We start from the raw sequence: 14,328 nt of genomic DNA on the forward strand, positions 1-14,328 counted from the left end.
AATGCTGAGATTTCACACTATTCAAATTCCAGCATACCGCACCACGTCAGTGCATTTCAATAATGCACTAAGAATAATTTCACACAGACACTAAACCACTCAGTGCTAAGATAGTCACTTTCGTGATGTGTTGCTATTTTTTTTTCTCTTGCCCAAAACACAGGTTTGTGAGGCTTTGTCGTATTGATTTCTGGTGTGTTAAATTTCAATAAACTCTCTCTTTGTAGCCGTCACTTCTCCAAGGAGTTAGGAGGTCGTTTCCTGCTCACTCACTGAATGTTTCTTCTGTCAGTAGTTGTCACTACAACTCATTTATGATACCGGGCGTGTAAAGTCCAAATTTGTTTGCTGTGTAGCAACAGTATCTATAGCAGTCGCCCACAATTATATTACGGGTCTGTCCCTATAGGTTATTGCTCAAGACCCAGTAAGTGTAAATCATGCACTGCTTGTCAAACTATAAAAAGCCAAACTGTAGGAAAAATATTACATTGCATGGTCTTGACCAATGGAACTAAACTGCAGAAATTCAGCATGTTCATAGGAAAATCAGGAGAGAAAATTTCTACCCTAGTCTGACCATGATGGGTAATTTACTTAACGATTGCTCTGTGTTATAGGCTCGTGTTTTAGCAGTCTCCCTGTGTCCAAACCGATCTGCAGGTCTGCAGAGCGTACGCTCACCTACAGCCCGGAGTGTAAGAATGTGGAAACATGGGTGTTCTTTTCAGGAAGCGTTTTATGGTTCAAAACCTGGGAATCCCTGTGGACTTTTTGCTCTCTCCTCATCTCTATTTGCAGAAAGGAGAGATTTTTGTACATCAGAAACTGTGAGCTTTGTGGCCAACACATACAGAAAAATGTCTGGAACTGAATTGGAAAATTCTTATTTTGCTCAAAAGAACATATTTCCTTGATGGACAATCAGACCATAATATAACAAAATAACGTCTTTTTAAAACACTTATCTTGCAAGTATTTGCCATTCAAAACTGTCTATTTCCTTCCTAATTAACAAGCAGAATTGCCACTCGAGTGGGTACTTTTCCGAGCGGCTCCTGTGATGTGGCACTGAGTGTCTCTCACTATTGGGAAAGCCAAAAAAAGGAAAAGCAGGGCGAGGGATGGAGTTGTTGTTGTGGGCTTCCTTTGGCACATCAGCTGACCCCTTCGGCTGGAGTCCTGTTTCCCTTGTCTTAGAAAGATGACACCTTGCGCCCGGCCCAGCACCGGCCCCTGTGGCTGGAGAGCGGAGATGTGTCATTCTCTCCTCTCACTGCGTCGGTTGTGCTCTCGGAACGGGCTGTGTTGGAAGGCGGGTGCAGCGGGACCGCGGGCCCCTGGTCTGCCGGAGGGGCCCCGGAGCCCCGCTCAGCGGCTGCAGGTGGAGCAGTCGTGCATCGGCCAGGTTTCCTATGGAGCTCCGTAAAACGCTCTGCCACTGTATTCATAATGGAACTGCATTGGAAGAAGCCGCTTCATACTTACAAAAGGAAAGTACGCAGAGAGCTCTCTTGAAAAGGAAATACAAAGTCATTGTGTGTTGTGGCTTTAGGGTTTTTTTAAGGAGTGAGGTTTTGTATCTTCTAATATGATAATAACATTCTGGGTTTGTGCTGTATAGACCTCCAGTCTGCTCTAAGAAAGCTGGAAGGAGGTGAGCCAGCCTTTCTAGGTACATTTCTACTGATGAAAGCAGTAACTGCATTAGCGGAAACTTCCTGCTATTCATATTTCTGCTTTTCAGGGTAATTTTTAAGGTGCAAGCAAACCAAACAATCATGCTGACAAACGTTTTTCTCTAGAACTGATACTGTGGCTTTTGACATTCAGTATTCTACATGTAAACCTGTAAGAGAAGCCTTCTGGAAGAAAGACCAACTTCTGCCTTAGATTCTTAAATATGAACAACTTAACTCCACATGTAGTGGTTTGTCTGGCCATCTCTCGCAGAGCTTTGGAAGCTGTGTCTGTTCACTGATTCATGAATCACTTCAGCTGTTCAGATGTTCATGAGCCCATGCCCTGCCAATGGCCCAGCAAAAGCTCCCGCAAGTCACCGTTCATGAACCGCGGGGAATACTTGGCACGGTGCTATTAGAAAACCAGAGAGAAGGGCAAGAGAAACCTGTCACCGTGTCACTCACCTGCGGTGAGTGTGGGCTGACGTGGTATGTCCATGCTGTGCCTCAAAGGCTTGCGCGAATAAAAAAGCCCTTGAAGGACATCCTTAAAGGTTTTCTGCCTGTACTGGAACGATTCGGCCTCACCGGGGTCTCCTGTAGCGGAGCCGTCTCTCATCCTCCGTGCGGACCCGGCACAGCGTGCCCTGCCCCTCGCCGGCGGGTGCCCGCGGTCCGGGCGGATGGCGGCCTGTGTTAGTGCAGCGGGCTGGCGGGGCAGCGCCAGAGCTGCAGTAAAACCTGCAGTGATTCCGTGCACTTTATTGAGACCTATGTAACATTTATAACGATAACTTACATATTTATCCTCTCTAGTACTGGAAACCCATAAAGAGCTCCAGTTTCTGCTGTTCGGTGTGATTTGTTTGTTCCAGTCCTGCTCAAAATGCAGCTGGCTGTGTGTGATCGTTCCGAACCGCCCTGCTAGAAGCAGCAGGGCTCCCGCAGACAAGTCCAGGCTTGTGGCTGTGTTGTCAACTCTTTTCTTTGCACCTCACCTATGTGGATTACAAGTGGCTTGTTTAGCACCATTGCAGCTCAAGTGTGAAAAACTGTTGTATATAAGGCGTTCAAGGCCGTATGAAAGACAGTCTGACAAACGTACCTTAATGTATTGTGGGTTTATATGTTTGAGTAAAAAGAAAAAGCCTGCAGCAGTCTTCATATATATTAGCAACGGAGTAACGGGTGGAAAAACAAGTTTGCCACTTTTCCTGCATTATTTATGTGTCATATGCTTTCCTTTCCTTTTTTAACATTAAAATCTAGTCACTATGCTTACCAATCATCTGAAACAAGATTAATATCTCATGTTCATTAACATCTGTTCAATGATACAGCAGGTTTAAAAAATCGTAATCTCCGAATTCTTTTGACTAAGAGATCAAAACAGCTTGGGAGAGGAAGGAGAATTAGACCAGCAGGCTGAGCTTGGCTAAAACTGTAATAAAGTCACATTCCTCTTTAGAATATAATGGGAGCTAATATCTTTGTGCTGTTTAAAGTTGTGAGATAGGAGCATCACAGCAAGAGCAAACCCAGAGTAACTGGACACGGCGATGGTCTCAGTCATCTCTGAAGTGCTCGCTCTTGGGAACAGCTGATGTACGAACCGTTCATCGCCCACTTTATAGCATGTAGGGCATGGTATGAACTTTGTAGTTTAAAATCACTTGTGTCAACCTGAAGGAATTTGGCATTAATTTTAGTCTAAGAAAAGTGTATTTAAAAAGCAAGTTGATCCTTGGGTTTAACTAAATATGGCTTTTTTAATCAACAGTCATAGGCTTTCTGAGCTATAAAGAGCTGAGAAGTTCTCTGTATCCTTTAGTACTTAAATATACCAAAGTTTAAAGAAAAGTCATTATTTTAATTCTGTCTTATGTATTGGGAAGTACTTCACTATGCAGTCTTGCGCTGTTTTCTTTCATGTGATCACCAACAAGGTTTTAGGAGAAAGCGAAGATGATTGCGTGATTTGGTGCTGAGCTAGGCAGAAGACGCGGTGAGCAGGGGAGGCGCTGTGCCGCCGCGGGGCGGGTGGACCGTGCTCCGTCCCTCGTCTGTGCCGCCACAGCGACCGGCTGCGGCTGGCCGGGCCCTCCTCCCTCTTCTGGTTCTCCCTGCTGCTGTTTGCCTCTGGTGCAGCAGAACAGGCTGGCAGTGAGATGTAGATAGGAATCTGGATGTATATGCTATATATGTACATACGAATATGTACATATCAAAATAAAGCAAATCTTTTGGGAAGCACAGAACGTGGTGTACAGCATTTGCTGTAAAAGGTCCTTTTCTTCCAATAGAAGAAGGTATGTTGTACCTAGAAGGTAGTTTCTGCAGACTGAAGCAGCTGAGGACTCTGTTGAAGTAGCTGGAGAGACCTTATCTGACTGGATAAAAACAGAGGCTGTAGTCGGTTTTGTTTCGTTTACTTCTTTGCTTCCCCTGCTTGATTTTTCACTTGGAGCAGATGCAGCTTTGCCTTGGGTCAAACATGCATAAAAACCACGTGCATAAAAACCAGGTGCATGGGCTAGGAGGTATTTTTGCACGAGGGACGCACTTGAGGAGCGTGGGCCGGGAGAGGGGGCAGCGCGCTGGGGCTCAGCAGCCGCTCCCCACGCAGCCCCGGGGTCCCAGTGTCCTGGGGTCCCCTTGTCCCGGTGTCCTGGGGTCCCTGTGTCCCGGTGTCCCAGTGTCCCGGGGTCCCCGCTCTGCGACATCTCACCTCTGCGTGTCCGTGAGACCGGAAACGTCTGAAGAGATTAAATATTCAGAAGTAATGGAACTTCTGAAAAAACAGTGATAAACCTGAGCTGTGGAGAAACTGAAACTTCTTAGCTGAGCGTTAAATCAGTGTCAGATAATTACTTGAAATATTGTGAGCTAAGCTAACTTCAGATGAGAAATGGTGCTTTTAAAGCAACTTCATCTAAAATGCTGACACAGCTAAAGCGGAGCTGAAAGCGTCAGACTCTGTGTTAAATGAGTAACCACCGCTGTTTATTTAGTGTGGGAGCCTCCTGTAAACAACTGACAGCACATGCTGTTAGCAGGACTGCATTTCCAGGTCTTTATGTAGCTTTACGTATCTTTAACTGTATAGCACTTTAAATAATATTTTTACATACCCAATAATATCGTAATGTTCAGTTTCATTCCTCGTGGTTCATCATCAATATCACTTTTGGATTTTATTTGACTGGACTAGTACATGAAAACCCAGATTTCGGCCATTGTGTCTTGGAGGGGTTTTTCATTTCCTTTACCCCATGCCTAATCTGTTTTAAATTAATGGACTTATTTGCTAGTTATATCACAGAAACATATCTGCTGTTCACAGCCTTAGAGAGAGCTCTGTGTATCTGAAAATCAGATTTGATCTGAGAATGGCATTTAGAAGAAACTCTCTTTGCTTCTATTCTTGTTTTATTTACATATTTTATGTAGTTATCTGCTGTTGTAGCAGAACACAGCAGAACACAGCAGAACACAGCAGCACACAGCTCTGCAGAACACAGCTCTGCAGAACACAGCAGAACACAGCAGAACACAGCAGAACACAGCAGAACACAGCAGAACACAGCTGAACACAGCAGAACACAGCAGCACACAGCAGAACACAGCAGAACACAGCAGAACACAGCTGAACACAGCAGAACACAGCTCTGCAGAACACAGCAGCACACAGCAGCACACAGCTCTGCAGCACACAGCAGCACACAGCAGCACACAGCAGCACACAGCAGCACACAGCAGAACACAGCAGCACACAGCAGCACACAGCAGAACACAGCAGAACACAGCTCTGCAGCACACAGCAGCACACAGCAGCACACAGCAGCACACAGCAGCACACAGCAGCACACAGCAGCACACAGCTGTGCAGCACACAGCTCTGCAGCACACAGCTCTCTAGCGGCGCTGCCTCAGGGCGCTGCGTCTAAATACTCGTTACACTCTGGAGTCTCTCCTCCTTTCTTTTGGGTTTTGTTCTGGTTTGATTCTTCACCTTGCGCCGTCACCTTCAGAAAGTGGTGCCGAATGGTCGTGTGTCAGTGCCATTTCATAAAATGAACTACGGAGACGTTTCCTCCTTGCCTCCTGTTTCGCGTCCGTTCGTGCAGTACGGAAGGGCAGACTTGACCTAGTCCTGTTGATTTACGAGCATATTTGGTTTAATTCTACAGCTTGTGGGTTTTTTAAAGCAATCTGGACAAATTGTATTAGAAGCGAAGTGCAGTTAGAGCTCGGGAATTTTTACATTACTTTATCCTTCTTTATGATTTTATCCTTTCACATTAAATTCCGTTAAGGGTTTTTACCTTCTTTAAAGCATCTGTTGCCCAATTAAATCCTTCTGCAATAAATCCCTCTTGTGGAAGAATGATAAATACAAGGCATTTGAGGCTCAACAGGTGTTTTGTTCAATCAGTTTTACTTGGTATGCTGTCTGCCTCTGAAACTTTCTGGTTTACCATCTTCAGGGGCTATTGGCTTGAAAGGACTTTGTTTCTGCCTTTCCCTTGCCTTAAACAGCTTCCTGTGGGCAAAGGGTGACTTGGGGAAAGAGATCTTGACAGAAACGAAATCTAATAATGTACTTGAACCATATTGTCTCCATGTGTAGCTTTGACTCAGCCTTTCATTCTCTTGCTTAATGTCTATAATTAGGCGGTTTAATCTCCAAGATGTGAAGTTACTAGACCTGCCTGAATGCAAAATAGGGCAGCAGGAGATAAATGAGAGATATAATTAAGCACTTTGTCCGTTCCCAGACATCTAAGAAAATCTCTCTGTTAAGAGACTTGAAATTTTTCAAGAGTGGCCTCCTCTAAATAAAACAAAATTGAAGTCTGTTTCAAATAAGGAGATGCAATGAATACTGTCTTCATTCTAACACAGCCATTTAGTATTTCTAAGTGAATTCATTGGTGGCCATTCATATTTGTTTCTATGATAGAGCTCTACTGATTGAGCTCCATCTTTGTTTCTGATTTGAACTGGTTCTTCCAGTCTCCTATGGGGAAGAACACTGGGCAAGAGCTGAAGAGATGGGTAACCGGTGCGGTCCGGCGTGGGGGCACGCGTGGCTGCAGCGCGGCTGGTCCTGGCCTTGCGGGGGTGTTTGTGGTGCGGGCCGGTTCCATCTGCAGTGCGGACATCTGGACGGGACGGACGCCGTGTGCGGAGAAAGAGCTGCCACGCGTGTTGGGGTGGTGGTTTTTCTCTTTGGTAACAAAACCGACACCATTAATGGAATTCTAGTCTGTCTTATTTTCTCACAGAACATATAAAAACAACTAATAGCCTTGGTTAAGCCTAAAAATATTCCACAAATTCCTGAGATTTCAGTTTAAAATATCTTTCTATCTGTGCATTGAACCTCTTTGAAACTAAAATCAATTTACTACGGAACTCGGCATTACTGCTCATGGTCATGTTTGATATTATAGCCGTGTTATGCAGGATGGTCTCAAGAACCACGCAGGAGATGATTTCTTCTCTCCCCTCTAACAGCAAAACAACAGAGCAGCTGTCTATCTGTAAACATTTGCAACTGCGTTTTGGTTTCCTAAAACAAATGTGGGAATACTGAATGTCACAAAGATTTCACCTTCAGAGAGGGGGGATGGAAAGCAGAAAGAAGTATGTTTGAAAGACAAGTATTTTAACAGTTTATCATCCAGACCGGTGGTTTGGGATTATTAATTAATTGCATAATGTGATGCCTAAAACCGGTTCACATTTACGGTCTGTCTGCCACAAACTGGACCTAAGTGGCCTGTTATCTTGCACTACAGTCAGGTCTTGTGTTTGTTGGGTTTGAGGTTTGCCAATAAAGGATGACAAGGTTAATATTTGGTTATTGCGTATTACGAGCTCTCAAATACAAAACCTGATCATGAGCAGCTTTAATACACAGGAAAATATTTTTAGTCGATGTGAGAAATACATGTTTGTCTTCATCTTAAATAGTTTTCTGTACCTTGTTATAAGATGAATAATTACTGAACATTAGAGCCTGGCCTTAGCTTATGCTGTTATTAATCCAGAATAACCCATTGTCTTCATTAGAGCTATTCTATAATTCACTGTTGTAATTAAAATCTAAATATTATACTGAGGCTGTTGAATTCCCATTCCACTTGGACACGATGACAGGTGGGCTCGGTGTCTGTGGTCCCGGTGCGGTGTTGGTGCCGGGGGTCCCTAACTAAACACACTCTGTTGTTTTATTAATATTTGTATTTCTTGAATTTCTTTTCCTGACTCCTTTTAACATGTTTTCCTTTTTAAGTTGCAGATGAGTGTTTACAAATTTTTTCTACTGTTAACAGCCTATTACAGTCTAAACTGTATCTTTTCAGTTGAGTTTGGTGAAACAGAAACACTGTGGGCTGATGTGTATTCACTTCTACAGCCTTAAAATAACCTGGCTTAACTCATGCCTGTTACTTCAGCTGTTTATGTAACTACATTGTATTTACTTTTCTATTGCCTGGGAGCAACTACTCACTGCAGCACCTCCCAGTTCTCCTAGTATTTGTATTTCTGTAGTCACCAGCAACTTTAAATACGACCAAAAAAGTTTAGCGCTCGGGACTAGGGAGAAATGCAGCATCCCCTGTGTGTGCCGCCTCCCCTCTGAGCGTGAGTTCCTTTTCTACCAGTCCAGGGGCTGACTGTTCTCGTTGTATTCCGACTGCTGCTTCCAGGGCCCCGCGGTGTGCTGTGCACGGGGCGCAGCGTGGGGCCGGGACACAGGGGGACTCCTGGAAAGGCAGGAGGGACGCGAGCTTCTCCCGAACCGCCTCGTGTTTCCCATAAGTAATAATGCAGACCACGCTTACAGTATTTAGTTAATTAATTTAGGACTGGGTAATGCAGGAGTAGTTACATTTATCCAGTCCTAAAATTACGTTCAGCTCTTTGAAGGCAACTGCGAGGCAGATGTGGCCCCCGGTGAAAATGAGTCTGACAGCTCAGGTGTAAGATAACAGGTGGGACGGGCGCACAGAGCAGTCCCAGGCGGTGACCCTGCTGGTGATCGCACCAGGAACGCAGAACTGGGCACGGCTTTGCCAGGCCCGCCCGTGCCTTAGGACAGCACCAGTGCAGGTTTAGTCCTCCTGCTTGAGACACGGTCACTGCCCACAGCTCTAATGTGGTGAGGTCAAACCAGACACTTTTTGGCACTTTTGGCTGCTCCTCTCAGGAGGGTGTCGCACTCTCCCAGACAAGACTGGCACACAGGCCTGCGTCACAGCCAGCGCCAGGGACGGAGCGGGGATGATGTGGCACCGGTCCCTGCAGAGGGAGGTGACGTGGCACCCGTCCCTGCAGAGGGAGGTGATGTGATGTGGCGTGTCTGTGTGCACAGGGCAGGACCGGCCGGCACAGCTGACGTGGGTTTGCACACACAGCCACACCCGAAGGACCGAGGGTTTTTTCCTCTATGTCCTCCCAGAGCAAAACGCAACAGGTGGGGTGTAACGGCCCGCGGCCAGGAGCGGGCTGTGCCGAGGGCAGCGCGGTGGGACCGCTGAGCAGAGCGCGCAGAGGAATCTGCGGCTCCTCGGCTGCGTGGGCGTTCGGTCAGGCTGCGGCCGCTGGTGAAGCAGGGTGGAGGTTAATCAGTGTATTTATCGGATCTGTTTAACAGGTGTGCTGTGAATGGATGTGAAAGGTTACTTTGTTAATTCTGAAGGTGCAGTTAGTTAATAAAGTTTAATTTCCAGACTAAACACGGATAGCAGCTATTTGGATAGTAACAACTATCTCTGGTTCCTGTATGCTGTTCTCTGACTTGGCAAGACAAGAGGCTGTTACTAAATCCATGTGACTGTTCTGGGGAGAAGGAAGGATTTATTTTGCCTGGCACTCCATGTTCCTTTTGCACAATAACATAACATATGATTTATTATTCTTCTATCACTTATGAGCGGTATCCCTCTTAAATGTATATTCTACTTAATAAATATATAGTTAAATCTGGTTGATTACTGTGCTTTGTTAACTAACTTCAGAACTCTATGAAATACACAAATATGCTTGTGTGTTTGTCAACAGGCCAAGTTCTCGTAGAAATTTCAAGAACACACAAGAAACTCAATGACAGTCTAGAGGAGAGTGTAAGTTAAACCATTTCTTTTAAAAATTGATTTTCCTTTTGAAATTATAAATTACTTTTTCTGTTTTTTAATAACCCTTCATTTATTTGCTTTTGAAGTTCAAAAAATTTCATAAAGACATTATATCTGAACTGGAGAGGAAAACAGACCTGGATGTAAAATACATGACGGTAAGTACATTCAATTCTAAATGCCGTATTTTATTGATCTATTCCTAGTCACAACATTTTTCAGAAATTGTTCCCTAACAGCTAATTAATCAACACGTTAGAACTGAGCTTTAGATACATAAACATGGCAAAAAAACTTATGTTTTTTTGAGTTAAAAAGGGAACCGATGCATGACTTAACAGCATTTCTAAACTAAAGGTGAGGAAGGCGATTTCCTACCTCGATGGTGTGTGTCAGCAATACCGCGGGGATCCTGGCAGCGCGTTTTGGTCAGCTACACGCAGAGTGCACCGTGAGATGTGTTAAATGCTTCCATTGCAGGCAACTTTAAAGAGGTACCAAACGGAACACAGAAGCAAACTGGATTCCTTAGAGAAGTCCCAGGCTGAGCTGAAAAAAATCCGAAGGAAAAGCCAAGGGACACGAAATGTACTGAAGTACGAACATAAAGAAATGGAGGTCAGTGCATTGTCTCTTACGTTACGTGTTTCTTTCTCTGTGTGAGGACTGGTCAACAGAACCTGTTCAGCTATTACAGGTCACATCTGAGGCCGTTTTCAAACTTGTGAAGCTTCCCACCATTTCTGGATCTGCAACATTTCAACCCTCGACCACTCCTTGATATTCATATTTAAAGTACCTCTGCAACGACACCTTTATGCAGAGGTTTGCACAGGGAGCCAGCCGAGCTATGCAAATTCAGTACTCATTTGCTCTAAGTTCCCAAAAGTAGGCAAATGCCAATTTCTGTTATCACTTATTCTTACCTTTCCTATTGCTCTTAAAACAGCATTGCCATCTTGAGGTGAAACAAGAAATGGCAAGGCAATGAGGAGACCTCATAGCAAGCCAGACTCTGGTTGTCATGTATCTCTCATGCTGGGTGTGCACGGAGAGAACGCTGGGTGTGCACGGAGAGAACGCTGGGTGTGCACGGAGAGAACATTGGGTGTGCACGGAGAGAACATTGGGTGTGCACGGAGAGAAGGTTGGGTGTGCATGGAGAGAACGAACGCTGGGTGTGCACGGAGAGAAGGTTGGGTGTGCATGGAGAGAACGAACGCTGGGTGTGCACGGAGAGAACGCTGGGTGTGCACGGAGAGAACGCTGGGTGTGCACGGAGAGAACATTGGGTGTGCACGGAGAGAACACTGGGTGTGCACGGAGAGAACGCTGGGTGTGCACGGAGAGAACATTGGGTGTGCACGGAGAGAACGAACGCTGGGTGTGCATGGAGAGAAGGTTGGGTGTGCATGGAGAGAATGTTGGTCGTGCATGGAGAGAAGGACATGGCAGCAGAGCCGCCCTGCCCTGCCCACCTGCCCAAAAACTTCTTCTAAGGCTTTAGGAGTTTCCCTCAGTAACTGGTATAGTTTCAAACAGAACTTGGAGACTGTATGTGATTCTTTTTCCTTAGTATCTGGAAACGGTGAGCTCCCGCCAGAGCGACATTCAGAGGTTCATCGCAGAAGGCTGCAGAGAAGCTCTCCTTGAAGAGAAGAGGAGATTCTGTTTCCTGGTTGACAAGCACTGCAGCTTTACCCAGCACATGCACTTCTACCACATCCAGGTCAGTGGCGGCAGTGTGGACAGAAGGGAAACTCCTGAGGTCGGGTGGCGTGGGAGATGTTCAGTGTCTCCTGCGGTGCGGAGAGCACTTGGGAACAATGTAGTGCCAGACAAGTGTTGTGGTCAGCTCAGAGAAATGGTTTACAATGCAATAGTTTCTTATATGTATTGTAGCAACAATAAAGGGATATGGTGACTTTGTAAAAATAATATATTAAGAAAAAAATGTGTGGACTGATCAGGTATTCCCAGTATCTGACCCTGAAGGAGGACAGCCTCTTTCTAAACTGTGTTATTTATTTCAAAGAGGTATTACTTGTGAAAATATTTTCAAATACTTGCATTTTGAAAGTGTTCTTATTTTGGTATAATAATAATAATAAAGTAGGTCTGTGCAATTTTATGAAGAAGCGTATCTTTGACAAGTACGTTTTAAACTCGGGCGCAGTGTGCGGACTTCCTGAAGGCCAAGCTGCCCGGCTGGCAGGAGATCTGCAGCGACGCCACCAAAGTGCCTGAAAAAGTCCGAATGATGATCGATGAAATAAGGACGCCAGGGTCCACCCCGGTCTCAGGAACTCCACAGCCTTCACCAATGATAGAGAGAAGCTCCCTGGTATGTTGTTCTTTGATGGGTAGCGGTTCCCTCTCTCAGAGGGAGCAGAGCAGCTCCACTGGCTTCCTTTGTACTGGAGCATTTGGGGCTGTGTATGACGTGCATTCTGCCAGGATGTACTGGTTCTGCAAGAGCAGAACCATGAAGCTGCAGCTCTGCTGCTGAAGAACCCGGTCTGGGGCAGCTCTGGGGGCACGGCTCGCTGTGCAGGGTACATGGCTCGCTGTGCAGGGTACATGGCTCGCTGTGCAGGGGACACGGCTCGCTGTGCATGGGCGCAGGGCTCGCTGTGCATGGGACATGGCTCGCTGTGCAGGGGACACGGCTCGCTGTGCAGGGGACATGGCTCGCTGTGCATGGGGCATGGCTTGCTGTGCATGGGACATGGCTCGCTGTGCATGGGCGCAGGGCTCGCTGTGCATGGGGCATGGCTCGCTGTGCAGGGGACATGGCTCGCTGTGCAGGGGACATGGCTCGCTGTGCATGGGGCATGGCTCGCTGTGCAGGGGACATGGCTCGCTGTGCAGGGGACATGGCTCGCTGTGCATGGGCGCAGGGCTTTGTGCAGAGCTCAGCCTCAGGAATGCTGTTCCAACCACCCCGTGTCCTGTGTCCTCATCTCTAAGTGAGAGTAATACATACTCAGTAGTTCAATGTAAACAAAATGTTTTCTACTTACCTTCCTTTTTCCTCCTTCCCTCCCTGATTCTCAATGGCGTGTTAGAGTACAGGTTAAATTCTATGGATTTTTACCTTCCTTTTTCCTTCTTCCCTCCCTGTTTCTTCATAGCATATTAGAGGTTAAATTCTATGTATTTGTATGTCGTGTCACCATTAGTAGTTAAATTTTTAAATGATATTAATAAACTTTTTAAAAGATCTGGAGATTATCCAGGTGTAACTGTGCTATTAGTGGAACAAAAGGGCCACCATGGCATTCCCACTAACGAACGTTTAGCATGGGACAGCAGCCTCCTACAGACCATTCTGTCAGCAATTTCACGGGAACGTGAGGACTTTCTGGTGGGGCTAAATACGTACCATTTGGGAGTATTTAAGATTGCTTTCTAGAATTTAATGTTGCACATAAGTTGTCACTGTCTCCTCAGTACTGGGATGCTGTTCTTGTGACTCTAGATTGGAGATGACTTTCATCCTCACCACGACAACGCGTCGAAGGTGCCCCCGGCGCCCCCCGGCCGGGCGTTCACCAGCCCGCTGGTCGACATGTTCAACAACCCCGCGGCGGCTCCCAGGCCGTCTCCTGAAAAGCCACCCGGTTCAGCAGGTGAGCGTCGCCCCCTCGGCACCGACACCCGCACGGGGGGCACTGCAGCGCTCGGATTGCCTCGGGAGCTCCTCACTGCTGCGGTGATGGGAATGCCAGGACATACAGAGGAGCAGAAAATGGTCTTTACAAAGTATTTACATGTTACCTAGCAGGAGAAATATGCCTTAGAAGAAGAGAAGACTTGTTTGCAGTAAAATCCAGGTCAAGATGGGTAAATTCTATTTTAATCACCGTGTGTCCCCGATTAACCCAGTTTAACTGCTCTTATGACTTCCAGTCTTATCGGAAGAACACATTCTATAATTTTGAACAAGATACATGTGAGTGATCATTCCAGTGCCCACGAACAAATCACCACTGTAGTCCTGCTTTGGTTTCCCTTGAGCGCATGTGGCAGTCAGGGAGGAATGCACATGGGGCAAAAGGAGCACAGGCTTGTAAACTCCTATTAAGTAAACTCCTATTAAGTTTTGTTTTCAGAGTTTCTAGTGTGTTGATTTTTTTACTTTCTCTGCTGTAGGGAAGGAAGGGGAAGAACTGACCCCAGATCACAGCATTGAGAAATGCAGAACACTGCAATGTGATAATAGCAATTCCAGCATTTCTTCCTTGAGAACGTGTTTACAATATATTATACTGGGCACACAATGTGTAATTTTGAGACCTCCTTTAAGTCATCTTCTGGTGAACATCTGGGCTCTGCGAAGCCCCACGTACCTGCAGCTCCTGTCGATTCAGCTGACGCCGAGTGCAATGCACATTTGAAAGAGAAATCTTGGAGTTCATACGCACATTTCTTTAGAATGGAAAATTCTCCAAGGTTTTTTATAGCTGTGAACATTGAGCATTTTTCAGGCCAAAAGA

The 14,328-nt window shown here is 45.9% G+C and overlaps 1 protein-coding gene across 1 annotated transcript in view; it reads left to right on the plus strand.

The window, feature by feature from the left end:
- The window catches only part of BAIAP2L1 (BAR/IMD domain containing adaptor protein 2 like 1), a 31,473-nt gene that overhangs the window by 13,835 nt on the left and 3,310 nt on the right, over positions 1-14,328 (plus strand). The window contains exons 4-9 of the mRNA XM_065031617.1: positions 9,756-9,817; positions 9,916-9,987; positions 10,310-10,447; positions 11,406-11,558; positions 12,006-12,173; positions 13,311-13,461. Of these exons, the coding sequence (XP_064887689.1) occupies positions 9,756-9,817; positions 9,916-9,987; positions 10,310-10,447; positions 11,406-11,558; positions 12,006-12,173; positions 13,311-13,461 (744 nt within the window). The remainder of the gene's footprint in view (positions 1-9,755; positions 9,818-9,915; positions 9,988-10,309; positions 10,448-11,405; positions 11,559-12,005; positions 12,174-13,310; positions 13,462-14,328) is intronic.

The sequence above is a fragment of the Columba livia genome, chromosome 15, assembly GCF_036013475.1.
Source record: "Columba livia isolate bColLiv1 breed racing homer chromosome 15, bColLiv1.pat.W.v2, whole genome shotgun sequence".
NCBI lineage: Eukaryota > Metazoa > Chordata > Aves > Columbiformes > Columbidae > Columba > Columba livia.